Consider the following 27,930-nt stretch of genomic DNA (forward strand, 5'->3'; position numbering starts at 1 on the left):
GCTCACTGAGTACTTACCTTTTCGACTGGGGTACTACTTATCCCTATCCTCAACAGGATATCATGGCTACATGTTAATCCCGGGCCAAGCTACGTCGGTAACTGCAACGCCTATGCGCGGTTTGGCTCTGAGAAACGATTCCACGGTGCCATTGGCTCAGGCCGAAAATTGTTTCACTTTTTGCAGGTTTGCTCATCTGCAGGTGTGGGTAGGTTCCCCAGGGACCCTTTAAGCCTTGGAAGATTTTATCAATGCACGTTATGAATCAGTATCGAAGCTCTCGAAGTTGACGTTTGTGCAGCTTTGCTGTGCGCCATTGCACTATTCAATCGATCGATTGTGCACGAAGTTTTATAAAAGGATTACTTATTCCCACCTGGAAAATTCACCTAAAAGCCAGATCGCACAAAAATATCCCAATCAAATTGTCCGTCCCAAACCAATACGCCGCCTAATCTTCTTCTCAGACGATTTATAATTACTACAGTTCGCATCGTCACAAACCTGTTAATATTAACATTCTTACCTCTTCACCTCACCTTGCGCTCGGCATTGCGTTTTATATATCTGCGTCTCGTCCCCAGAAAAACAAAATCGTAATCGGTTCCGCGTACGTACACGGTGTCGACTCAGCCCCACTATGGCTTTAGCCAATCCCAGAAAACGGGCCAGAGCATGTCCCGACCTCGATAACTACAAAGATGATATCATAATGAGATACAATCTGGGTTGGCCTCTTCGAAAGATTGTGGAGGAGTCCAACGCGGACTTTGGGTTAAATGCAACGTAAGTACCAGTTAATATGTATTTAAGTCTATATCTATATATGGCCCCGAAAATCCCAATCTATGGTAGTAACAAAGGCTACCGATTCTAGAGAGTGTCAATATAAAGGGCGTCTATATGGTCCCTGGCGCTGCCGTAAACGCTTGAAAACAGAGGAATGGGTCCTGGTTAATCAAAAGATGACTACCCGAGAGGCCTTAGGAAAGACTGAAACACAAGTTGTTCTCAATGGTGGCACTTGCATTTCGCAACAGACCCTGGAAAGAGGGAGACGAAGGCACATTACATTTACCGACAAGCTATTCGCCGCGATGGCGGGACCACTGGGAAGTCAACGCGAGAGTGTGCGGGACGGGGCGATTGAGGTATACTCTCCTCCTAGCCTTAGTCCTTTCATCCCGTTGTTAAACCCGCCCAAACCTAAGATCCCGTACTCTCTTCTGTATTGTTTGCCGATTGTTATATCGGAAGTATCTCTAGTCGCTGCATTTAGGCGCAGCACCTCTAGCCACTCCACTAACCTTAGTTCGGCAAAACCACACCCCTCGCTAGCCCTCTTGAGGGTCATAATATTTCGGCTTTCAAACAACTTGTTTAAGAAAGAGGAAATTTTAGCACTTCTTGATTCCGTGGACAAGCTAGGATATAGAGAACCGCTTAAGGAACTCCTCTCACTTAAAACTATATCAATAGAAGCTGCGTGTTACAATCTCATCACCATTTGCTACGAGAGAGCAGACGAAGAACTCACCAGCCATATTCGAGCTCTTTATCCAGACCTGGAGCTCGATCTTTACTCCCTTGCAGCACAAATTATATGTCCCGCGGTAGAATTTGAGTCCGATGTGGACTGGGATCAACCGAATTATCACCAAGACCAAAGATTCAAACTGTTTTTCGGTTCTCTATTATCCAACGCTTCAAAGATTCGATTACAACAAAACCTTTCACGCCCCAACAACAATACAAGCTCGCTTTCCTGCTCCCTAAGGCTGGTTTTAGACCATATTCGACGTTACAAAGCTCTTCCTTATGATCGATGGTCTTCCAGGTTGTTACTACTCCTATGCGAAGAGGTTTTGGAAGATCTGGGTTTATTTTTCGAAGTATGGGATCCCGTGAGAGTGCCGGTAGATATGGTAGAGTCATTGGACCCCGAGTGTCCTTACATGCCTCTCGCTACGACTACAATTTCTACCATGGAAATATTATCTGCGGCAGGCTTTCAGCATGGCAAGGCCTTGTTACTGCTAAGAGCTTCAATACAGAAGGACCACAAGCTATTTCAAGCTTGCCTCGAGAGATTCTATCCGAATTGGTGGTTGGAGGGCCATAGTGAACTGCTTTTATTTGATATCGATAGCAAAGGAGATTTCAGGGACTGCCGAACGCAAGAAATACTTTGGGAAGCTACCATGATTATAAATAGCTTCTGCTCGAAGGACATGTGTTGTCAATGGCTCCAAGAAGAGAGGCAAGCTAGTATGTCGCCCGAGGGTGCTAAATGGTGGCGCGATCGTGCCCCAGAGCTAGGTCGCGATGCGACCTTCATAGAGATTTCTGGCCACCTGCCGCGCACGTGGCTGAAAGGCCACGTGCTTAGCATTAGTGAGAATTATGCTCGCCTCTTGATTTACATAGGAATGATACGGGAGGACCTCAGAGACGAAGTGTTCGAGCTGGTATGGCAAAGATATATACAGATGTGGCCACCAGTACCTAGCGATGAAGCTAAGAATTGCATACGAGAAGAGTATGATTGCTTTCTCTTTAGCATCATTACTGACGCTGCAACTAAGCAGGCAGGCCGGTTTTCTCCAGCCCTGATCAGCGTACAAAACATTCTTGACTTCAAACCCCCTCTCCGATTCCTTGGGGAGCCATCCTTCCACCAGAAGTTAAGCATCATTCAGAAGATTATCAATGATGTCGACGATGTCAATCGACAAAAGATTTTTGCTCATTTTATGAGAGAATTGTTCGGTATTGAGCGACCCCCGGTGCCGGCCAGTCAAGACCAACTACGATTGTCGGAATTGGTAAGGTTTCTACAGGAAACTGGCTTAGACCTTGACTTTGCCGTCGATCATTTCGTTCGTGGTGCTTCCAAGACCTTTAAAGTTGAAGATGTGGGATGGGTTACAAAGAAGGGAAGCGGAAACGAAACATATCTCGACATATCCTTTAGAAAATCTTCGCCTTGGCTGTTTATCCTACTTCTTTCCTGTGGGGCGCATCCCCGAACTTTAGAAGATTCTTTCGAGCTTGGAGGTCGGGATGAGGATCGGGATGAGGATCGGGATGAGGGGAGGATACCGGGAGCAATGTGGCTTGCGGCAGAGAGTCGAGATTGTGATGCTATTTCAGGGCTATGGAGCTCGAGGATTTCACCAGTGAGGCCGGGATCGGGCGAACATGGGTTGAAACTGGCCGTCAAAGATGTCATTGCCACAGTTAGTCAAGGTCAGCTCGATAAAGCTACCAGGCTTATCTTTCGGCCCGCTGAGGCCAAGGATTCTGCAACCGTTAAATTTTTCTCTCTCCTAGGGGAGGCTCTGGTCTCTCAATTGCATTTGAGGCCTGAGCTGTTTTCGCCAGCTGATACTGCCGTTACTAAATTCCTAATATCAAGCATAACTTCACCAGCCTTCGCAAGTGCCGTTGGAGAGTGGTGTCCCGAGGAGCTTAAAGTATCGGGTTCCCATGATTGCGAGCGGTATTGCGTCCGGCGCCGCTGGATACCAAAGAGTACGGGTATACACCCCTTGAGTGTTCAATATCTGTTCTACAAGACTTGTTTTGAGCCAGTAGTGCTGAAATCAATTCAGCTCGGGAAGGTTAAAGTGATCGCAGGGCTAGTGGAAGCTCCAGGGGTGGCTCATCAACTTATAACATGGTTCCCATCATCATTTCGGGCCTATGTTAGTGCTGCAGCTGAGCACAGTCTAGAAATCCTAAAACTTCTCGTAGCGGCTGGCCCTAGTATTGAGGAACTGTACAAACAGGGACTCAGGCCCCTTCACAAAGCCATCAGTTCCGGTCAACTCAATATGATCATATATCTCTTATCGGAGGGCGCTAGGGTGGAGGAGGGGGAATATGGGTTGACAGCTGTCGAGAAAGCTGTTAGAGAGGGCCAACTTGATACAGTTGCGTTGTTCCTCGAAGTTCGTCCTGATTGCGCCGAGCTCGCACTCAGGGCTGCACGAGGAGATACACGTAACAAGTCGCAGCCGCACATTGAAAAACATATTAGGAATTGGATGGCTAAAAGGGAAATGGAAGGAAAGGATCTTACAAAATCAGCGGACAATCCGTCAGATACAATACCAGAAGCGATAGCCCGTCTGGGGCTCTTTAGTGACGTCTCGACATAGATTGATGGTGATCGAGACTTTGCTCCAGAATGTTTTATTGTTTTACCCATTGGCGCATTTGTATCTTTATATTTGGGCGTTTTCGAAATTTCGAAATAGATACTGGTATTGCGTTATCTAGTATCGGGTGAATTAACTGCTCAAGCTGTTCACCCTTAGTGTTTTGATTCCCAGTAAAAGTCTGCATTATATCGACTTAAGTAGGTAGTTACGTATGAAATGAACGCAAGCGTATTCGATGTGGTAATAATTAAAGTCGTACGACTTATGTGACTTGTATCTCGATTACGCCCCTCTCGTCCTTTTTTTGGAAGTAAATAAGGCCCTAGCTCTGTGGCTTCCAGGAAACGTTAAACGACGCTAGATGACTCTACCAGACTAGTAATGGAGGTGTCCGGAGGTGCCCAGGTTGCGACGGCTGGTTCTCACAGTAGCTCGATCTTGTTAGTATCGTGACTATCTCGTTTATAAGAACCCTAGTGGCTGCCTCGACGAGACAATGGCTGCCTGGCTATCCTAAGGTATATACTTATTACTACCAGCCGTATATTAGTGACCATAAGACCGATATCATAAGTTATTAGACCTGAGTTCAGGCGCTATACAGCCCAAATCACTAGGTAATCCGTTTTAGGAGAAATGTTTTTCACAGGTGTCAAGCTTAACGATTTTCAGATGAAATAGAAGAAAGCGACAACTTGTGAAAGGTTTTTAGCATCATTGCCACAAACTACTATCTAATTATTGGAAAGATCATTCGCAAAGTAGTTAAGGTTGAATGCGGCGAGTGGGCTGAAATCATTTAATTTGGAAAAGAGTTAAGGACGCTACCATGGCTTAATTCGAGGAATTTAGGTACGTGTTGTCGTCCCTCACGCTGGTTCTCTCTGGTTCTAGCTCACTAACGGGCCCCTCACGCTATACGAGCCTATCAGGGGTCTTTTTGGCATGTTGTTTATTGAGAAATCAGCACGTGATGGCCAAACTCCGGCCCTTCATCCTCTCCGCTAGGATGCGAAGTAGTTTAGCAACAATGCTGAGTTTGAGAGTGAAAAGTACTTACCAATCGACATAGGCGATTCTTCAATGGGACACAAACCGAGTTTCACGAGAGCTTTGCAAAAAACCAAAAATAAATAAATAACGGAAAGAGGGGACTTCACATACGGAGTTCAAGTTTCTTTTGGTAGTTTCAAGTGTTGGGGAAATTATATCATCTTAGTTTGAATGAGATTATGAATTTAAATAGCCCGCTTGTTATACAATCCGGGTGGTTGGTGAGGGAAAATCTATCGATCACGGATTCCAAAGTATTAGCCGTGTACTACGGTGATGGGCTGATTGTCTGGTACAATGACGCGGTTGCCGATAACTTACACAAATTTAGTTGGGCCGAACCTATAAGATCCGAAAGTATTTGGTCAGTGCCTGGAGGCAGAGCTACAGATTTACAATTTAGTTAGATTCGTAGTTCGACGCTAAAAACTGGAGGGATGTATTCTAGAGTAACTTACGCGGGGAGGCGTAGAATTAGACTTGAGGCACCCAGCCCGAGGTGAAGGAGAAATTAAATCTCCAGGTACTCCATACGAGGAGAAGGATGACTTAGGGCATCAAGTCTACCGGCAAGACAACAGTCTTTCAAAAGTGAGTTCAAAGAGGTTGAAAAGCGGGTTGCCACTAAGCACCGATGTTGGTTTTCGAGTAAGAGGTACAATTAGTCGAGTATTTTTGAAACAGAGCCTCGCGACCCCGTGTGGTTGATTACGGGTGAGGTATGTTTGGTAGGGCTTTTCCAGGCCTACTGTGAGATTCAAGTTTGGCTGCCTGGAACAAGAAAGGGTTAGCTGATGATCGTTCGGACGGTAGTCAACTCTTCATTTGTTCTCCATTATCCCTAAACGTGCACTCGATCAGCTCAGTTTGTGTCTTGAGGTGCCTTCTGAGGGAGCTAACTTTGGTGATGTGGTTTGATGAGGTGAGAGTTAAGATTCTATAGACGTCAACACGCATGACGGTGAGGAAAGAAAGTGTTGTATTTTGTGTGGTGGCGGTACCGGTGGCGCAGTTTCGCTAGCAAATCCTCTGTGGTCCTGTATCTGCACCGCCACAAAGTAATGTCTAGCGACGGCCGGTCGACCGTGCAGTGCAGTGCAACCGCTCGGGATGTCGAAATTAACTACGTCAAACTCGATACCAGAACAGAATCTCATGTTATTTGCTGAGATTAACTTGATTCTCTCATTGTATAAAGCGAGTAAGTCCATACGTCTCATGCGAGGCAACTTGTGCGAAATATACTGGGCTCCTTCAGTAGCACCCCCTCCAGCATATAATCGTTTTAGACTAATACAAAGACTAGACGTACAACTTTGCCCACGGCAAAACGATAGAAAGATACTTGAACTTTGAATATCATTATTTTTCACTGCTCGAAAGTTAATTTACGGGTAATACGCTAGAGAGAAAGAAGACGAAAAAAATTAACGATCAGCAATTGATATTTAAATCGGTCGGGAACTGCATGAGCTTGCTCTCCGAGTCTGAACTTTAAAGTGCACAGTGATTTCATGAACTAAATAAACTTACTAACTCCACCGGTACCGAAGCAATCGTAATAGCTCTCCCCGGTATTCGCCATCCTATTCATTATCGGAAGCTAGGAATTGGGCGTTGTATGGGGGACATAATTTTGATTGTCTGAGCCAGCCGGCCTTCGTCAGTACCAAATCATCGGAGGCTGTATTCGTAGTCCGGGAATGTATATTCTTCCTTCAATTGGCGTTTTTCAGTGCCCAAGGGCTCAGGGGTAACTCCAGGAAATTTTTGGTAAGCACTATCCCTACTCTTTGACCGGTTTCGCTCATTGGCTGTAGCTATGGAGTCATTTCCTGGGTCTTCCTTTAAGACCGTGTAGTTTGCTACCAAGAACCCATCATCTTCAGGAGAATCGATTATATCTCTCTTTCTGGGTGTTACATCGCGAAGAAAGGAGCCCCATGGCTCTTCCTCGTGGTCGCGTGGGAGATTGGTTATTGGGTGATCCCAGGGGAGTGAGCCTGGAACAAGCGGCACCGACCGGTAAGGATTTATCCAGGTGACAGCTTTGGGGTAGATAAGATGTGGATCGCTGCCCTGCCGGTTTATAACAATGATTCTTAAACTAAACTTTCGGGCCGTGTTAATATCTGCGTGTGAGCGGGGTTCTCTGTCATCACTTAGACTGTGCCCCTAGATATGATCGGAACAAGAACAGCAAGTCTTGGATCTCAAAACACTGTTGACATCTAATGGAGGCTCGACCAGCATATACTAACCGTCCTTGCAATGCGAAAGCCGCGGACATGGCCGCAAAATAAAGTTGCTGGCTAATCTCCCCAAGGCATCCAATAAAATTATTTCAATCGTTAATACCGTAAAAGTTTCGCCCTGGGAATATGTGTCCGTCATAGTCAGAGTTTCTCCAATCCTTCTGTATCATCTTTCATGTTAGAGATCTCGAGATGGGCGTCGTGTAAAAGTTAGATTTTGATTCCAGTACATACCCAGAGATCTAGATAGCCAGAAGCCGTACGCGGCTCTCCAGGTCACGAGCACGGTCGGAAAGCCTAGGTCTATCCTCAAACCTTTATATGGTTTGCTAATAGACGCTGGGTTTAAAATAGCATCCCATGATATCCCTTATTCCTCTCTGTCGATAATGGCTTGTGATAAATAGTGTCTTTTTGAGCTCTACCGCCGTCAATCTGAAATGTTCCGTCAATCTTCCTCATTTGTGACTCCAACTAAGTTGGATTGAGATGACGTGTCGTCGCATACTCTACCCCGAGAGGTAGCCCTCTTTTAGTTTTGGCACGAAACTCGCGGGTGGGACACTCGACGCCGACAACAAACCATACAGTATCATCACACTTCGTCTCCATTTTTTTTTTTGGGGGGGGGTTGGTGACCTGAGGTGTGGGCTTGAAGCAATCAAAGGAATCACTGAATTCTTCGCAATATAATTCTCCAATTTTCACGCCGGGTAATCCAATACACGGTTGAAGTTGTCGTATAAGTGCACCTATGACCAACCACAACGATACTTTTGAGCTTCTTGGCGGGTCCTTTGAATGGCTGGTTACCCAGGCCGTGAGTGTCTGGAGGACTTTCCACAGTGCCAACCGGACCAGTGTCACGAAGGTAGTCACAATTCATATTTGTCATAACATCCCCATTTTGACCAGAGAACATATAGTACTCCCAGAATGTCTACCCTTGAGGTCCATCTCGAGCGGTTGAAATAATAACCACCCGATTTCGATCCTCACCACCGAAGGACCCGGCATCCTCGCTATAGGTGAGGCCGCTCGCGTCACTGCCCCAAAGCCGTCCGCCGCCTTGCCCTTCTATATAAACATTGGATGATGTGGCGCCGAGCCCGATAAACGAGCTTGCTGCTCCGATTATCGGGAGGCCCTTGAGGTTGCCGACGAGTTGAGTATTGTAGTATCCAATAATGGATTTGGAAACAAGATAAGTGCCGTTGGGGAAGTATACAAGTGCAGGCTTGACAGTGCTAGAACCACAGCTCGCACCGCATCTAGATATCTGTCATCGCTGGATATGGCCAGATTTATGGCAACGGTATCGTCAGTTCGCCCGTCGCCGACCGCTCCAAAGTCTTTTACGTCCCGAAAAACTTGGTAGCCAGAGCTTCCACCAATAGCAACCGCGTCATGGGAGGCACCTTCCATCCAGAAACCGCCATCGCCTTGTCTCTTTTGGATTTTTTGGAAATCCAGGACCAAGGTCTAGTAACGCTTCATTATACGTGGGCGCTTCGAATTCCGCGATAAGGGCAGCGGCTTCACTAACTTAAGATCGGTATCTACAAGGGCATCTGTTGCAAGAGTACTGGCGCGAAGGCTTTTGGTCGACTTTGGAGGCGGCCTTAATGTAGACTTCGCGCGAACGGGGTTTTTAAATCCGCAATGGTTTTTCGCTCCTTGGTTGACTTGGGTATTTTGGACGAGCTGTCTAGCTACAGCAACTTCATCTTCAGTTGCGCGTTTACGCACGCGGGGCTTGAGAGGTAAATTAAATTTTGGTTCATCAGGGGGAGCAAACGTTGCCGACCTTGGAGGCGCTCTCGCCTTGTTGGATTATTCAAGTGAGTTTTACTAGATTCTGGAAATGGGTTTCCATAAGTTGCGGCTCCAGCTACAGCATCTATGGCTGAAAGTAAAAAAGGTAAATAATAAAGCCCTTTCATCATTTAGTTAGCTCGTGTATCAAGCAAAGCTCATGAATATCGAATAGAGAGCAATATTTTCATGTAGACATGTATATTTGTATTTAGATATCTCGAAATTTTTGGTTGACGTTTATATGAGTTTTCAGGTGCTGTCGGCTTTTAGTGTGGAACATTTGATTTTATTGTACTGTTTTTAATTACATAATCTTGCTTTGTTTGCACTTGCTTTGACAAGCTCACCGATTGAATACTTAGTAGGCAGTCGACGTCAATGCACGCGACGGGGAATCCTGGTCTCGCCGAGGTCAGGGGATATCATGCTTCGGCAGTTGGAATAATGGTATTAAGCTCCAGGTTCGAAACTCTATGTCTACAATAACATACCCATATTTCAGTTACATCCATCCTCGTGTAATCAAGTACACCTTTTTGCTTGCGAAATTATTAATTGGTCTACCCGGTAACATGTTTACATGTAAGCATGCAGATACCTCGAGTCACCAATGTGGTTTGCCAGGACAAGGGCTAGTTTAAATGCCATTCGATCCTAACATGGCAAACCTGGATGCTGGATCTAGCTGAAGAATATTTACTGCGAAATGAGCTGAGCATCATATCAGATGCTTGATGAAAATTGAATTTCATGAAGATGTTCAATATTAATTCCGTGAGCAAAGATTTTCAAATGTATGCTATAGCGAACAGCAAAACAATTATATTTCTCTCCCTAGACTTCCATCTCACATATATCGGCTGAAGAGGGGACAGCTTTCAAACGGGCCGTACAAAAGAAGGTCGGATAGAAAGTTTCCGATCGCGTGCCGCGAACCTGAGCAGGACCAATTGATTAAAGTTATCAAATCGGTAGTTAGGTTATAATTAAGCTTCGTGACTCTCTGGGCACTGTTTTTTCATGTTCGTCGACGTTGCATGCAGAGTTTGCGTAACGTTGAAGCTACCCCTGACCTGGTTGGTGCAGGCCTGCCCCTCGCTATGAGCGAATGTTCGGAACTCCACACTAACTATCGGTGCGCGACAAAAATTAACCCTAATTTTGTGACTAGTTTATATCATCCGAGTGGGGACTCGATATTGGCTTTGAAGGCCCTACTAATCGAACTGCCGAATGTTGACAAAATTGTAGGGACTTCCTCATATTCGCTATTTGTAGTCGCTTCGGCGAGGGCTGCATAGACGCTTACAGCATATGAATATCTCTAATGCAAGGAGAAAATGTTATTTAGGTTCCTGCGATTGTCGAATCACAAACATATCAGCTATGCATCGAATGTGGAGCTAAATCGACAGTCTTCAAGTACGCCTGCAGCAGGTTAACCATAAAAGGGAAATATTCCGTATCTAAATTTATAAAATATGTGGAGGCTTTTATGCAGGGGCTAACTACATTCGGCAACGGGAGAGCACCGCTATCTCCAGGAAGCGACCCCCAGACTACGCTATCTCCCGCGATAATTATCTGGACGATGGAAAGTCCTATAACGGAGCCCGAAGGACATTATGAAGTCAACCTCTTGTCCTTTTCGCTAGGCGTGCTAAAATTCGATCGGTAAGACGAAAAGCGAGATTTCCGATATTATACGTGGTGGAAGTATTTCTCGATCCCGGAGTCGCCGAATGTCGAGTTTTGTCGATATTGGAATTATCGCATATCCATCCTGCTTGATTCAGACTTTAAGCTGCATAGCCGTAAGAGCTACAACTGCCTAAAGCAGAATCTCTCTGGTTTGTTGATAAGGTTGATTATCTCGAGAAATTTTTATGTGTAATATTCGAATGTCAAGATTGGAGCTTACCAAGAAGATCCTGTGATAGCGGCCCCGATCCCCAAGTGGAAAAATTGAATAGTGGAGATACTGCATCGCCGAGAATCCGAGTTGATGAGTATACGGTGGTAGAAATTGTGGAAATCAATGGTTACAGTATAATAAGCTATAGTCGCGTCGTATAACGTCTTAATGAGATCCGCGAACATAAGGCTATAACGTTATTTCAGAATCATTTTGGCGTGCAACAAGCATCGAACATTGAACCAAGGAATCTTGTCTCGCCGCCAGACTCCTCAACTGTGCAAGGAATCGGTCTCCTTTTATTGGCATTGAGTCGAGCGCGATTCATTTAATACTCCCCTTCTTGCTCGGGTCGCGGCTCCTCCCAGCGAATTTACGCAGCGCCAAGTAAGTGTAGCCTCAAAAACACTAGAAGCCGGGAAATTTTACCGTTGTAGAACAATCTTTATTTACTTTCCGTTTATAATTAGGCCCATGGCCAACGGAACCGGATACTATCGCTACATGTTCCAGATGGGTTCAGGTCCTCCCTGGAGATGATTGTCATATCCTCGCCGATGTCGATGGTGTTCCTCTGGCGGACTTTCTACTCTGGGTAAGTTTAAGTTGCTGTGGAAGATCGGTATTTCACTGTTCTGACAACCGCGAGGATCTCTCGACAGAACTTATAATATCGCCTCCGATAGCCTCGTCGACCCTTGTTGACAATGGAAATTTCTGAATTAGAACCCAGCCCTTGCGCGCGACTGTTATGGCCCAAAAGTTGGATTTGAATACTGTACAGAAAATAAAGGAGTAATTCCGACAGCAACCAGCCGAGTGACAACTTTAGCAAGCTCAGGGACAAGCACTTGTCCTAGTGTTTCGTGCGCCATAACCGTCACAATTACAAAAACAGTATTCGTGACCACCTCTGCTACAAATACATCTGCGACAACCACAAAAGGTTGTCGGTATCCTTATAGCGCCGGTGCTTGTCCCGTAACTTCGGATGATTGGTGTACATATAACTGTGCCGTTGTGCAGGTGCCGTATAGACTCTGCCAGACGAGTCTCCAAACGATTCAGGCAAGTTGTACGCCTTGTTTGTACAGTACAATGACTACCAGCCGGTTGACAACCTCATCCACACCTAGTACGGCGACTACAACAACGACTACAACTACGCCTAAAACTCCTCTAGCAGTTTCCATATTTCCGGGCACGAGTGGCACTAGCTAATGTGTTCGGGCCACCAACTCAAATTGCAATTAGCAGTATTTTAGATGCGGTTATTGTCTCCGCTTGTAACACCATAGTTGGAAGCTCGGGAAATGGCTAGAAATAGACAATCCTTACACAGTCGTGCTTCCGGTGGATGGTAAAGCGACTACTTTCTTATTAAATATCAAGCTTGGAGGGTTTTCGGCGCCACATTATATGTGCTTGGCTCAGTTGAGACAAATAATCACCTCTTGTATCGGAACTGGTCCGAATGGTGCGTATACTTATGGGGGCTGCATTTATACGCCAGATTTTAATCTTCTTGCGTGTATATTCCCGAATGTTTGATATATTATAGACGCAGGGAAATCCGTGTATATAGCCTAAAGGTTTGGGTTTCAGAGCCTATAGTTAGGCACAGTTATGAGCTTGCTCCACTAAAGATTTCCCTGCGTGTGTCTACCTTCACAAATGCATCAATTACACCTTCAAGTTCAATTATCGGAACAGATGCAACTCAAGTTTTAGAGGCCAGGTTTCATTTATCCCGATGGTTTTATCGAAAAACTACTGATTGATCATCTTTATCTTATTTGCGCCTGGATCCCTAGAGAGCATGGTCTTAGGGACTTTCCTACAGTTGACAGGTTAAGCTATAGGTCCGTATATTCCGCTCAGGCCTACTCAGGCCTGTTCATAAGCTTTAACTAAGTTAAGGGCACTACTGCCAATCTTCTGCAAGGAACGGGTGTGAGCGAGATAGCTCGCTCATAGGCCCATTCTGTCCGGAATTAGCCGGATCTTCACAACCCACGTCGGTAGCTTCGTCCTGTGTAGGCCTCTCTCCACTCGTAGGAGTAGCTTCCCACTATGGAGTTAGATAGCCTATTGTAGTTAGTGGGAAATAGAGTAATCATTTATCTTGTATTAACGCAATTAGAGAGTCAGCTACACATCTTCGTAGACTTAACACTGTCTTAAACAAAAATGTTTTGATGTTTTGATAAAGTAGTGAGCGCGTAGGAGGACCGAATCACACGGAGGAGCCCATCCTGATAACTCAGATACTCTCGAAATTGCCAAAGATGTTACAGCCCGGATCCATGATCTTCTAAGCCGATGGTAAAATTACGTACAATTCCGGGTCTAGAATTTCCATTGAGATATCGACCCTTTAGCAGAAGACTGTTAATCCTGTAAGACGTTTCGAAATGAATTGGCCAATCACAAAACAACTCTAGAATGCATGGCTGCCCATCCAAGATAACGCCATTTGGTTCAGATGAAGTCCAGATGTATATCGATATTAACCGATGGCGTATATCGGGATCCTGAGTTGTCGAAGCCGTGCCTTGTTGCAATTGGAGAAGTTGGCAGAGCAATCCCAATATTGTGCTGCCCAACACCCAGCGCGCAGTAAAAGACGAAACTTTCTCCTTCACGAAAGGCCTCGAATGCCAATCTTTCACTGCTCCAATAGCGCTCGACCTGTAAGAAGTGCGATCAGTCCGGAATGCGAGTATCTATTTATCCAGAACCAGGAATTTCGTTGCTGCAAGGGATCCCGTACGTATGGTCACCGTCATGCAGGGGTATCCCGTCCGAACTCCTGGAGCTGGCCTGGAACGTCGATACATCAAGACCCTGAGTTTTCTTAAGAAGATGTCAGAAAGCTTAAGTTCAAGGATTAAACGCCACCAGACCACGGTACTCTCGAGCAGAGAAAATGGACTGTCGGCAAAAGATACCTCTTTGCGTTCTTTGACAACGCCACCTCCATATGGACATATCGAATCCAATTCCGATTATCCGTTGGATTTAATTATCAGTCAACATCTAATCTTTGATAGACAGGTTTGACGTCGAAAATATCTCTAAAGAGTTTTTCGGAATGCAATTCCGAGGCGCAAAGGAGGATAACCCCATCGATTAAATCGGTTTAGTCCAGTAATACTATTTTATAAAAAGGCGACAAGAGCTCTTCAAGCTTGACCATGACATTCTTCCCAGTCAATCGCAAACCAAGAATCTATTGACCAAGAATTACAAACCTTGAATATTAATATTCCTATTTGTTTGTTTAAACATACCTCCATCCTCAAACAAGATGCCATCGAATCAATTCTACAGAATGGCATCAATCATCCAGCTCCTCTTGAGCCTCTGCGCCCTCTTCGCGGTCCTATCACAGGCCCTTCCCGTCGACGTCGAAGATCGGGAGCTCTCTCTTCCAAAAGATCTAACAATCGATGACATCGTCTACGGAGGGACCGGATGTCCCCAAGGATCCGCTAGCGTCCAAATCGCTGCGGACGGAAAATCATTCACCGCGAGATTCAAATCATTCTCCGCCGAGCTAGGGACCGGCAGCCTTGTCGATAGCCGTAAGTTTTGTCAGCTCAACTTAGCCTTGAAGGCACCCGTTGGTTGGCAATACGCTGTTCTCGCCACAAACTTCACCGGTGCTGCTCTACTCGGATCGGGTACCAAAGCAAGCCACACATCAACAGTCTACTTTTCTGGCAGCACAAACCAAACGGCCTTCACTCTCCCACTTTATGGAGCTGCCAAGTACATTTACAATATCCAAGCGGCTTCTGTGGTTGGAGGGGCTGCATGGTCACCATGTGGCTCTGATACTGCTTTGAACATCAAATCAGAGCTTAGTATAACAGGAACCGGTGCTGGGGAAATTATTGAGTTTGGGGAGTCCGGAAAACTCAGTCGCATCTTTGAATTGGGATGGAGGAAGTGTTAATCTGGTTCTTAGTTTCTTGCAAGCAATAGCGGTGGATCTATCAATATTTATAAGGTTTCCTTAAAAGTTTTCTGCTTGAAATCATGTAGCCGGCCAGCTGGCAAAATTTAGTACCCTAACGTTGTTCAAATCGATCGATGTAACCTTCCCTCGGCCTTTGCATATCTTCTACCCTTGATATTGAGTCTATTTTAAGAAAATTATACCGATTTCTAGATGAAGATACTAGTTGCGTATTACCAAATATCAGAGATACCGGTCCGAAACGCCGGTTTTCAGAGATTATTATCACTATTGCCGAGCGAAGTTTTGTGAAATTTCCTGAATCCAAAATCCCCATTACCTTTATCTTGAAGTTCAGGTTTTCGTAGACAGGATTAGTTGAACCATTGTGTCTATAGCTTTCTCCTCATCCGTTCTAAGCCCCCATTTAATTTTCCGGGGCTAGTTACCCAGGTCCTTGGAACATGGATATGTGTGCAAGCCGTTCTAGGCGAGCTCGCCAAGAGTGAATCGACGTCGCAATTTATACGCGAGGGATTTCCATTTCTCCGTCTTGATGGTCGGCCCACATCCTCCCGGGGAGCTAAGCAGGCTGATTATCGATTATCCTTCGGGTATAATAAAAGTCAAAATCCCCACTTTTTGGAGCCATGTCCTTGTTGCACAAACGTGTAAACTTAATAAAAGTTTTATAATTTTTATGTTTAGAACAGGGATCCAGGGGTACCTCGTTAGGACCCGGCGCCCCAAGAATTGGGGACAAAATGGCGCTATTTCTTGCTTAACTTTATCGCATTTCTCCGGGTCGGCTTAAATCTCTCGATGGCTGCCGCCAAAATAGTCTGCAAGGCGGCTTCCCATTATCCTATTGAGTCTCGTAACTACTAGGTAAGTTATGATCTCATTGGGCGAATCGCTATTTTTACAGACGATGAGCAATTTGTGGCGTTTTATCACTATGGCAATGACGGAAAAGAACAATTTGGATAAGCGATAGATATCAAATGCTACTCTAATACCCCGCCTCAGTGGGATCTATAGAGTACGATATTGGTATGATCATAGGTCCGACGGACCGAAATATCACGATGGATCGAGATATCGATATTGCCCATTGCGCATGCACGTTTATACGACATCGGTATCAGGAAACCAATCCTGGAACTAGCTAGATCTATCGGCGTCTGAGGACACTACCTCTAACAGCGGAAGTATTTTGATGGCCATCTACTTTGTGATCAATTGATCAATTGAGGGGAAGAGCGGGGAACAAAAGTTTACAGGTCTTCATCTGCGCGATAAACTACGACCGGCAGGAATCCTCTCCGATATTGACCCATTCTCTCATGTTCCACCATCATCGCTATGGTTTTCCGTATTTCAATCGGTTTCGCTCAGAAAACCAAAAGTCTAAAATGTATTTAAACGCCATTATTCCTTCTAATTTCAAAAATTTAATCAGCAATTCAATCAGAATCAACAAGCATTGCTAGCTAGGCTCTTCTCGAGACTTCATTAGCTACTAAGTATATATCGTATCTACTGTCGACTAAGGTTATCACAAAATCATTCCTAAAATGAGAATCTCATCTCTTTTCGTCCTTCTCTGGGTCTCCAGTGCCCTTGCCGCTCCTCAATGGCCTTGGTTACCAACAACCACTGCTAAAAAAACCACCACAACCACAACCACAACTACCAAGTCAACCACCAAGTCAACCACTACCACCACCAAGGTCGTGACAACCACTCCATCAACCACTGCTAAGATAACTACCACTACCACCACCACCACCACCACCACCACTACTACTACTAGTAAGGTTGCGACTACAACCCCGGCGACCACCACCAAGAGCACCACAACCACGACATCTGCCAAACCATCGTACACCATCCCTCCAGGTGTTGATCTGTCCCAGATCTATGTGAATGCTATCACTTACGGTGGTACTGGGTGTCCTCAAGGATCGGTTGGTAAGAAAACATTTGCCATTTTCGTTATCGTCTGTTTTGTGTGCACAAAATGTTGAAATGCGAATACTAATCCTTACTCCCTCCATATGCTAGGCATCTACATCTCCTCTGACCGCAAGACGTTCACCTTGATTTTTGATAAATACGTCGCGGCTATTGGCACTGGAGTTTCGATTACGGAAAGCCGCAAGAACTGTCAACTCAACATCGATATTCATTACCCACAAGGGTTCCAGTACTCTATCTTCAGCGTTGACTATAGAGGATATGGTCTGTTGATATTTCATACCTATCTATCTTTAGACAAATTATGTTCTAACAACTTTTCCCGTTATAGCCTATCTCGAAAATGGAGTTACAGCCACCCAAAGTGCTACTTACTATTTCTCTGGGTACTCCGAGCAGGTTAGTTGCCTTGGCGAAAATCTACCTTCGAGATTTTGCGTTGACACTAAAAATACAACAGGTCAGCAAAGCATCCAATTTGGTTGGCCCCAAGGACGAGGATTACTTAATCCATGACGAAATTGAGAGCACCTCTGTTGTTTGGTCTCCATGTGGTGAGGCCGGCGCTCTGAATATTAACTCCCAAATCAACCTCAAGTCTTCTATCAGCGGAGCTAGCGGGCTTATGACCACAGATTCCGAGGATGGTAAATTCACGTACGTTCTTGGCATGCAATGGGCTCAGTGCCCGTAAGCATGTGCAGGTAAATACCATGTAGTCATTTACTATGTAAGATGTTGATATTGTAGGATGAACTTCGAGGCAGGACTTTCTTTTGAAGTTATTAGCTGATGGGCAAACTTACCTTTTCTTCTCATCTGTGTCATGTATACATGTACATACGAATATTTTGGAGGCTCGGTGACGGCCTGAAATTGAACATACCTTTTTCTGCGAACACACTTCATAGAACCCCGGGCTTTCAGCAATTGCGCTTATCAATTGTGTTCTTTGCATTGCTCAGGCTTTAATTTCCATGACTTGGCGGCACTTGTACGGTACACCCTACCTATTCGCATGATAGCATTGAACCGACTTCACACAGTTTTGGGCACCAAGATCTCGCAGTTGGCACATACTTAAGTACTGGCGTCTGCACGATAAACACTTCTGATACGCATAAAAGAACATGCGGGGGATCAGTTACTACGTGCAGAGTATACGTAATGTAGCACCGTTCAACTCGACCGCCTGGATGTGGGGATATTAATATTGCAAGCCGCACAAACGGCAGGGCAAAAGGCCTAGGATATTGGTAACACGGCAGGGTCTTACATAACGAATAGGACAGGAATTTGCGGCATCTGCGGGGTGGACAAAATAGCATTCCAGGCCGTCAATTATCGCTCTTATCATACTTCACATAATATATTCTCTTGATCCACATTACTTAATATAATATAATAATACGTGCTTGGAGAATTGAGGCTACATAGCTATAGTACGTCGGGCTCAAATAGTTTGTGCCTGATAGATCGATGTACTTATTATGAACAACATGCTCAGAAGTGGAGCAAATCGTGATATCAGCGGCTTGGAACAACTAAGAAAAAACTACACCTAAAATGGTTGCAAGTAAATTAATTAGGTTCTGCAAACTTGCACACGGCGTCGGCTTCACAACGTCCCTCTTCTTAATCAGGCCATCCGCCATCCCTCAGCTGAGAAATATCACTAGGCCATACCCGCAATCCGTTTCATTTAAGTATCCAACTCCAAAATATGGAAATCTCCAGAATCGTGAGCCGCTAGCGCTAGCGTGCACACTAAGTTTATTAGCGTCCGCGGTCAGGCAGAATTTTCAGGTATTTTTCACCGCGTTGTTTTTTCATAAATGTATAAAAGGTGGAAGACTTTGATTTGGCACCTGTCACAAATCAGCCTGACTTCGAATACCTGAGCGAAGCGACGAAATCCCCACATTTAGACGGTAAATTTAAGGGAACTGTGCGTCGGAGGGCGGCATTTGAAGGAAAAGGTGGCCGGGACTGGCTACCAACAGATATGGTGACATCAGAGACTAGACACCAACATGGGTGCGTAACATTTAGTCGAGACTAGCTAACCGAAGAACGCAGGAGAACCCGATTTTTCAGCTATCGCAATCGGGGTTTGCAACCAAGAGATCGATTTCCCTCCTTTAGAACGCTGTTGCATGCAATCTGCCGTCCCAGATTTTGGTTTGGATTGGCTTCAACGTACTTGGGCCACAGACGAGTCTCGAATCTATGGTGCATGGTGTCACCACTCACAGTCCTGCAGGGTTCTGTGTTGCTCATATGTACTTGGCAATTAGGACCAATTGTCTTTATAACAGTCAATGCGAAGGCTATACCCGTCATTCCGTACAAAGAATGTAAATGCAAGGGCGGGGTACATATGGATCAAATTCGGCCGTTTGCGTTCAGAAACAGTGCAGTGGAGATCGATACCTGCTAAGTTTCTGGCGAGCAGTTCATGTTCCCGAATATTCACGGTGACATCCAAAAGGGCGGCTGATGTGATCCACACCATCAATCTCGCACCCTGCTAAAGCCTTGCTAATGAGGATATGGCCGGCAAGATATGAATGTTGGAAAATACCTAGGCGGGTAGCCAGGAATCAATTGTTCCTATAATTGTCACTCAAACCTCAGATGGTATTCGAATTATGTATTTAAGTTCCAAAACTCTACTTTCAATTCTATGAAATTCTTCTGATGAATGTCCAGGCGAGCTTTTGATTTATTCAAATATTCTAAAATGGCGGTCGATAAAAACAAGAGTAAGTTATTTCCAATCTACATAAAATTGAGTGCGGAGTACGTTTGACGTTTATGGCTAACGTTTTACAGATAAGAAAGGTGCCAACGACTTGAAGGCCGGGGCTTCAACTTCGGTCGCCGATCTCGCACGATCAGAAAGTATTCCTGACGTTCCTGCCGATACATATGACGCTCCCGTAGACAAAGGTGATGAAGTTAGCTTTTCTTCGCAAGAAATCCCGGTTCACAAGCAAGAGATTCCGTTTGAAAAGCACGTAGAACATCTAAACGGCGCGGCGATAACCCCGAAGCACGATCTTCAGAATGGTGGGCCACCATTTTCCCATCCCAGTATTCAGAATGGTGCACCTCTATTTTCTCAGTCTAGCATTCAGATGAATGGCGCGGGGGCATTCCCAACCGGACTTGAGACCGTGTCAACCGACCCAGCAGCCCTGTATTCAACCGCTCCGGTTGACTTCTCAAAGTTGTCAGACTTCAACCGTAACGATAAAGTTCACGTGAACCCTGCACGATCATCACCTCCCACAAAAATGCCAAACGGTTCCATGGGCTGGGAAGCAAAGAGTATCCATAGAGACTATTATTCTGATATGAAAACCACAATGAGTATGTCGGAGTCATATTCAACGTCATACCAAGGTCAAGGTTCGCACGCCGCATCTACTCAATCAAAGGGATTCGATCATACCGAAAAAATCCGAACCATTTTTAAACGATGCCGTCATGAACTTGGTCCTGACGCCGATAAGATTCTTAGAGGGTGCCCAAATTTGGAAAGCTTCAAGAGATTTGTTAATGCTCAGAGAATTCGGGATATGCCAGACGAAGGAAGCGTATCTGATAACAGCATGAGATGGGTTGGGCAGTTCGGAGAGCGCATTGAGATTTTCGCCCAACAGCTTACACTGTTCTTTCCTGGAAGCAGTCATAGGCAAACTTCTGAGAGCCTTTTGGGGTGCTGCAAGTCGTTGCTTCTGGTGAGTTCATATACCTGCAATCACATATATATATTATTTCAATTGTTGTCAATGGAAAAGTGGCATACTAACAAGAGTTGGGTTACGTATAGATTGGATCTCAAAACTCGGATGCGCTACAAAGGTTTTTCGATGAGCTCTACAAGATTGCAACCGCCTTAGAATCGTTTGAGCCGCACCGAGATGTATATGTCTCTTCTCCAGAACTCCAACGTGTACTGCTAGCTATTTTCTGGAACATTGTGGAACTGGTGATTCGCATAACACTACTTTTCCATAACGCACGAAGTAAATACCCCTAACCCATATTTCCTAGATACTTAATTAGTATGGTGCATGGACATTGCTGACGCCTCTTCACAGTTACGCGCTATCTGATAACCGAGTCCGAAGAAATCATTAGTGCCATTGTGCGCAGTTTCACCGCCAACAAAGAAATCTTGGAGCATGAAATTTGGGTTACTAGACTTCGAGAATCACCAATCGTCCAGGGTAAGATCGATGCCCTATACTTTCATAAAATAGGGAGCTGACACACATATGGTAGGAACGGGTCCCGTTCCCGTACAGGACTTGAAGTCTTGGCTACGACAGGGTGTAGTAGAGACACCTAAGCCTACTATCTCTGAAGGCACATGTACGTGGTTCGATCGGATTTTGTCTGATCTCAAAGATGGCGAGGATCAGTTGCTCTGCGTCACTGGTAAGACAGGATGCGGCAAAAGTATGCTCGCAAATTGGGTGGTGGATCGCCTCCGTTTGCACAAGCAAGATATTCTAATGAGCTTCTCATTCGGTAAGTATCAACTGCGTAGTCCCCTGTGGCGCCTTGCTAATTTCCTATTAGATACCACTGTGAATAATGGGACCTCCCCTGTTTTCTTTTTGAAATCACTGCTCTTGCAGTTGATCAGCAAAAGCCTCGGAGATGTCTCGTTATTTAAAAAGTTAGCAGATATTCATATTACAGCGTCTTCTCAGGAAGACTCTGCTGCAACTGAGCTAGAACTCGAGCGAGCATTGTGGGATGTTTTTGCGGTTGCAGCAAGAAACACAAGGCAGCTTAATTTGGTCATTGATGGCCTAGACCACGTTTCAGGAGGCAGAGATAAAGCTCAAGACATCGTCAATAGAATCCGGGAGATTATTGACCTGAACGGCGCAAACTCCCTGAACTGCGTATTTCTCTCCGCGCCATTCAGCCCATCACTTACCGGACGATTCACAGATGTCAAGATTGACGAAGAAAATACCCAATATGACATCAAAATTCATGTTACGAGGGTGCTTGAGGAATACTTCGGAGCCTCAGATGTCAGCCAGAAAGACCGCCATACCGTCATCGAACTTCTTGCAAAGCAAGCAGATGGGTCTTTCCCCGTTGCCAATTTGCTCATTCAAAATGTTAAAAGGGGAAAGAACATTGCCGAAATCTTGAAAACTCTTGGAAGCATCAGTTCCACCGGTGCAGCTGGTCTTTTGGATACTCTGCTGGCCAATATTGATTTCACAAACGCTGACACCGTAAGAGTATTATCTTGGATGTTGGTTTCAGAAGAACCCCTGTCGATTCAAAATATGAAAGAGCTGCTTGAAGTGAGCTATGGCGATAGCGCTCCATCTAGAGCTCCGAGACTAAAGTGGGATGTTGAAAAGGACATCATTCAGCCGTGTGGATCTCTCGTGGTCGTCGACAGAAATCTGCTTCAGTTTTCTCATCACTCCCTCAAGGAACATTTCTGGAAAAAGACAGAAACCGATAAATCCCTCCCTACCCGTGCCAAGTGCAATACCGAAGTTGTGCTCAGCATGCTTGCATACATCAAAACAGCCAATATTCCACACGCTCTAGAGAATGGTTTCAGGCCTCCAGCGAAAGATATCATCACCAACGCTCTCGAGGAGCATAGTCTTCTAAGTTACGCTATTCGCAAGTGGCTTTTCCATTTCCGCCAATCCAGTATCTCCAAATCTGGAAAGTCAGGACAGATTCGTCAATTAATGCCTGTCTTCCCGGCTGAACCCAACTTCCCTCAACTAGAATATGCATTGTGGGTTTACGACAAAGTTCCAGAAAATGATTTCTTGTTGGCGTCAACCATTAGGCAGATGGTTCTTACGAATGTTCCTGCAACTATCCACTCCTTTATGAACCTGACTAGGGTCCGGTACTCCAACGGAAAGATCGTTAACGCCCTGCAGGACTGCTACAAGGCCTTTAAACTTTCTCTCACGCTTTTCGGAACTACGAGTAGAGAAGGTTGGGATATTGCGTCTGAATTCTACGCAATCAGCAAGAAGCATGGAGAAACGGAGTACGATAGCGAAGTCTTCGAGTGGATGATCAACTACACCAAGAGTCAGAGTTCGAAGCGTCTTAATGATGATATTGTCGAAATTGTCAGACGCTACGGTGAGAGTCTCATCAAAAAGGAGAGAGACCAAGAGGCAATGAAACATTATAGATGGCTTTGGACTGAATGCTGCAAGAATTATGGCGAGACAGACTCAAGAAGTTCTTCTGTTTTGGATCTCATGGGTCCTATCATCCAGAAAGACCCATCTTCAACGGAGTATCTCGACCTTTGCATTAGGCAGTTAACCGTTACTGAAGCTAAGCTGCACGCATGGGAGAGAGAACGCATCAAGGCGGTTATAAAACTATCTAGTGCATACGAAGACTGCGGGAAATCCTTGGAGGTTCGGGAGACATTCGATAGGGCAATCAAGGCACTAACATCAGCACTCGTTGAACACACAGGCGAAGAAGTCCTCGGAATCCACGATGGACGTATCCATCTCATCATCGAGTATGCCAAGTACTATTCACGAACTGGTAGCAGGGATAGTGGTGTGCTTTTACTCCGAGAATTTTGGCAAATGTATCGGCCTGATGTCAAGCCCATTCGCTCTCACTCTACGGGCCTCGTCATCCAGCTTATAGCGCTTGCTGAGTTGTTGGATGCCTCTGATCTATTGGAAGAAGCTGAAGAGCTATACTCGTCTCTCTGGTCCTATTTCAAACAAACACCAGAGTTGAGTACTAGCCAGTTTGCCTATACTGTTGGTTGTGGACTTGCCAAGCTCCGCAAGAATGGCCATGGTGATCAAAAGGAAGAAGAAAATGTCTTACGAGGCTTGGTGGATATTCTCAATCCAACCGGAATAGAGAGTGTTACCGAGGTGGGTTTGGACGCATTCCTCCAGCTTACGCGTTTCTACCAAGGTCGCAATGATTGGCGCCAGTCAGACGACTCTTGTAAGAGGGGGTTGGATAAGTACTGGCCCGCAATTTTGCAAGGAAATAATGCGGATACCCTCACTTTACCACGACACTATGAAGACAGAGGTATCGAGTTAGCATATCTCGGAGCTCGGGGCCATGCAAAACAAGACCCAGTTAGAGCCTGTCAGCAATATCATAACGTCTGGAGAGCGTGTCAAAATACATTGATGCCAAACACTCAGCCTCGAGTGATCCAGGCGTTCAGGGACTATACAACTTTCTGTCAAGACTACAACCGTCACGATGAAGCTCTTCTATCGACAAAATCGTACTTCGAGGCTTTACGGAAGAATCCCGGTATTTTCCACGAAAGTACCATTGAAGTTGGGTTGTCTTTAGCTGGGATGTACCAGAAGGAACGTAGATTAGGTGATGCAATTCAGATTTATCAACAGATATCATACGCTCTTTTGCAAACGACACTGACGAAACGTACTTTTGATATCCTTGTCACCTTGTTTACTGTCTATGAGAATGCACCAGGTCAGGAATCCGAGGCCCGCGAATTTTGTAGCGCCTTCTGGGGCAAGTTGGCAACGACCAAGCACTGGGACTTCCACCCGGATCCTGGCGTTGTCTTCAAAATTTATGCCAAGCATAGGTTCGACCTGGAACGGTCTAACGCCCCTCTCACCGAAGTTGTTGCCCTCGTCCAAAGTCTTATGCACATTTATCACCATACCGTTGGGGAATCAAGCTCTCACTTTTTCAAGGCTCGTCTCGCATATGCGATTTTACTCGAATCCGACCACTCGAAAGCCAAGACAACCATCATAGAGTATGAGAAACTCCTTGAAGTCGCGCTCCGAACAACCGGGCATGATGACAACACAAGCATCATTCTCCAAATCCAACAAAGCTTGGCAAAGCTCTACCTTCTGGACCAAACTACCGCTGGTAAAGCTGAGGACCTTTACAAGAATCTATTTGAAGAGTTCAGAGGGACATATGGTCCGACTCACCGGCCAACTTTAGGTGCCCTCGAGCAGTTGGTGCAATTTTATTCCCATAAAAAGGATACTCAGACGGCGATTGACTTGCTTCAGAATACTATCATGGATACGCTTTCCATGGAGTCACGAGAGAAGCATCTGTTTGACAGCGCCTTATCAATTGCCAAACTCTTCTTTGTGGCTGGTCAACAGGATCTTGGGACCCGATTGATTGTAGATCTTCGGAAATACTGCCGTCTCGGACAAGAAGAGCGTCGAGCATTCGATAGTCATGACGCCAGGTTCAAGAAGCTTGTTTTTAGAAACTCTCAGAGCCTGATGACTGAACGCAAGTACCAAGTATTTTTTACTACGTTCGAGTCAGTAATGAGGAAGGGCGGCAGGATCGAGAGTGAAGAAGAGCTTTATGGTTCCGTCATTGGTCTTGTTCTCCAGGAGTCTGAGCATTATATGGCTTGGCTTGGCGCAACCAAGTTCGGAGATGGGCTTGACGTTATCCTCGCTGCCGGCGCCAGACTGAGAGCTTTCCTCTATGCTCAAAACCGTCACGCTGAATTCAAATTTGTTGAAAATGACCTTCGAACGATCTTTCTGCGTGAATTCAAGACGTTTGGCCCTGACAATAGTGGGAAGACAAGCATCCAACTGCAGTTCTCGGATGATATGTTGGAAGAATTCTTCCAGGAATGTCTTGCATTATTCGCTGATTTGCACCCTTCTCAGTCACTCTCTTTGGTTGACGTCGGATTGAAGCGCGTTGAGGCTACTGTTGCGATCGGGGATATCGAGGCCGCCTTTATTATTGCTGTTTGGACTCACAAGATCATGACTGAAGAGCACAAACACGCCAACATTTTCCGATTATTGTTCCATATGACTTCTGATAAGGTTAAGGCCGACCGAAACCCTGCCTTGAAAGCAGATATCGGAAAGTTCACTCAGTTGATCCTCCAAGAAATATTATCTGGTGACATGGGAGTATCTTGGGTCTCGGTTGACTTGGGGGATCTCGATAAACTCGTGGTACTTTTAGGCGCTGAGAAGCGATGGGATTTCATGCTTACAATCTTAGAGCAACTTTGGGACTCTAGAAATACGCATGATGACATCTGGAGTCCTCGTCTTGTTACCACCATCGGCTGTCGCCTTGTCGATGCTTACATGCAGCAGGGTAAGAAGGAGTCCGCGTTGAGGGTTCTGGAAAGGATTTATTACAACTATTCCCGAGTCTTTGGGGTCTTGCAGCCAGAAACACAACAATTTGGTAGACTCCTCTGCCAGATTTATAACAGCGCCGGGTACTACAACAAGACTATATCCGTGACCGAGAGGCTTTTCTGGTCATTGAGAGAAGAGGGTAGCGGTGGTGCCGGATCTAAAGAGCAGGTTTCCAACCTCATCTTCCATCATTTGGATCTATTAAAGTTCGCCAATCAATCCAAAAAGGGCCAGCTCAACACCGAGCATCTCGCACCGATGGTTAAGGAGCTGCAAACCATATTTTATGTTAAGAACTCCAAATGGAATGAGGTGTTGGACTTCAATTCTTGGGCGCAGAAGCCGGTTAATCAAGATGACAAGACTTTTATTTGGCAGTCACCAAGCTCGTGGGGTATCCTGGAGGATGATGGACTAGATGATCAGGCTACACCTAGTCAGATTGAGCTTGCTAGACGACAGTCACTAGGACCATCAAAGGCAGAGCAGTATAAAACTTTCTCTAGGTCTTCCTTCGCCTCTTTGTTCCAAGCCTGATAAAATGGTGAAATTTTTGTATTTATCTATCCTTGACAGACTGAATATTTGTTATCTATCCCTTTGTGAACTTGAAGTCATTTTGTTGAACTTTGTTCAGATCGCGTCTGTGTTCCGTTGTTTTTTCTCGGCATGGCCACCCCGATTCTTTCCCAGATTGGCGCCAAATTAAATTCTCAATCTACTACCACCATATTAACCAACCATATTGATTATAGTGTGGCTTTACTTCAGTAAATTTTGTAGCGTAGAAATACTCCTAGCTCAACAGATACCGGTGAGCCCGTCCTGAAGGCATCCACCCAGCCGAGCCAGAGTCGTGTACGCGGGTAATTCGGAGCTTGCGACAAACCTGCCAAGAATCTATACAAAAAGCTCCATGCATACGAGTTACGACTACGCTTTGCAAGATGGCAACTTAGGAGCCTCAAAGTCTAGGCGCATGGAAAGGCAGGATGACATAGCTAGTTATGTCCTAATAAAACAGCTTCAAGTCCAGACCTATAGTTCACAGTTCCGGCCTAGGACTCCTAAAGCGTCTAATCCCCAGAGCCTCTTCGCGTTTTTGCTAGCATGTGATACCGGCCTACTACGTAAGAATCTCAAAGGATAAGCTGGTGTCGTGGCCTATCCCGAGAAGGGCGATGCGATCGCAATGCTATCCTTTCTTTTGCAAATTTTGCTATCTTTGAGATGAGCATCGCGCGTAGCATCGCGCGTAGCCAAAATTGTTCCTAGCGGCCTGCCGGGGTATTGTGAACCCAAACTTTGTGTGACCTAGGACTAGCACTCCTAACCAATTTAGGAATTTTCTCGATTGGGTCAAAGGAGAGTGTTAAGATTCGTGTTGGCAGACACTGATGGACCGCGAAGTCCTCAGGATCAAGACAGACAGCCTCATATTGGTACATTATATCTCCTTCGCGAGTCATCAATAGGACACAGATAGCCCCCAAAAAATTGAATCTCGAGGCTGTAACGTTGGCCGAAGCGATCCAGAGTTCAGGCACGATACTGTGACTTAGTCTCGGTGGCCCTT

At 45.4% G+C, this 27,930-nt stretch overlaps 6 protein-coding genes across 6 annotated transcripts; 4 read left to right on the top strand and 2 right to left on the bottom strand.

The window, feature by feature from the left end:
• Positions 1-640: 640 nt before the first annotated feature.
• On the top strand, positions 641-4,163 carry AOL_s00110g326 (uncharacterized protein; the record flags this gene model as incomplete). The annotated part of the gene is made up of 2 exons (XM_011127016.1): positions 641-786; positions 878-4,163. The coding sequence occupies 2 exons, from the start codon at positions 641-643 to the stop codon at positions 4,161-4,163; spliced, it is 3,432 nt and encodes a 1,143-aa protein (XP_011125318.1).
• A 2,730-nt stretch (positions 4,164-6,893) lies between these two features.
• On the bottom strand, positions 6,894-7,509 carry AOL_s00110g327 (uncharacterized protein; the record flags this gene model as incomplete). Its single annotated transcript, XM_011127017.1, has 2 exons — positions 6,894-7,371; positions 7,481-7,509. The coding sequence occupies 2 exons, from the start codon at positions 7,507-7,509 to the stop codon at positions 6,894-6,896; spliced, it is 507 nt and encodes a 168-aa protein (XP_011125319.1).
• A 905-nt stretch (positions 7,510-8,414) lies between these two features.
• On the bottom strand, positions 8,415-8,913 carry AOL_s00110g328 (uncharacterized protein; the record flags this gene model as incomplete). Its single annotated transcript, XM_011127018.1, has 2 exons — positions 8,415-8,745; positions 8,834-8,913. 2 exons carry the CDS (start codon positions 8,911-8,913, stop codon positions 8,415-8,417), a joined length of 411 nt encoding a protein of 136 aa, XP_011125320.1.
• A 5,604-nt stretch (positions 8,914-14,517) lies between these two features.
• Positions 14,518-15,168, top strand: AOL_s00110g329 (uncharacterized protein; the record flags this gene model as incomplete). The annotated part of the gene is made up of 1 exon (XM_011127019.1): positions 14,518-15,168. The coding sequence occupies one exon, from the start codon at positions 14,518-14,520 to the stop codon at positions 15,166-15,168; it is 651 nt and encodes a 216-aa protein (XP_011125321.1).
• A 1,580-nt stretch (positions 15,169-16,748) lies between these two features.
• Positions 16,749-17,845, top strand: AOL_s00110g330 (uncharacterized protein; the record flags this gene model as incomplete). The annotated part of the gene is made up of 4 exons (XM_011127020.1): positions 16,749-17,145; positions 17,239-17,415; positions 17,483-17,550; positions 17,612-17,845. The coding sequence occupies 4 exons, from the start codon at positions 16,749-16,751 to the stop codon at positions 17,843-17,845; spliced, it is 876 nt and encodes a 291-aa protein (XP_011125322.1).
• Positions 17,846-19,894: 2,049 nt separating this feature from the next.
• On the top strand, positions 19,895-26,891 carry AOL_s00110g331 (uncharacterized protein; the record flags this gene model as incomplete). Its single annotated transcript, XM_011127021.1, has 6 exons — positions 19,895-19,916; positions 19,987-20,897; positions 20,990-21,185; positions 21,261-21,389; positions 21,445-21,693; positions 21,745-26,891. 6 exons carry the CDS (start codon positions 19,895-19,897, stop codon positions 26,889-26,891), a joined length of 6,654 nt encoding a protein of 2,217 aa, XP_011125323.1.
• Between the last annotated feature and the right edge of the window lie 1,039 nt (positions 26,892-27,930).

This window comes from Orbilia oligospora (assembly GCF_000225545.1).
Source record: "Orbilia oligospora ATCC 24927 unplaced genomic scaffold scaffold00110, whole genome shotgun sequence".
Classification (NCBI taxonomy): Eukaryota; Fungi; Ascomycota; class Orbiliomycetes; order Orbiliales; family Orbiliaceae; genus Orbilia; species Orbilia oligospora.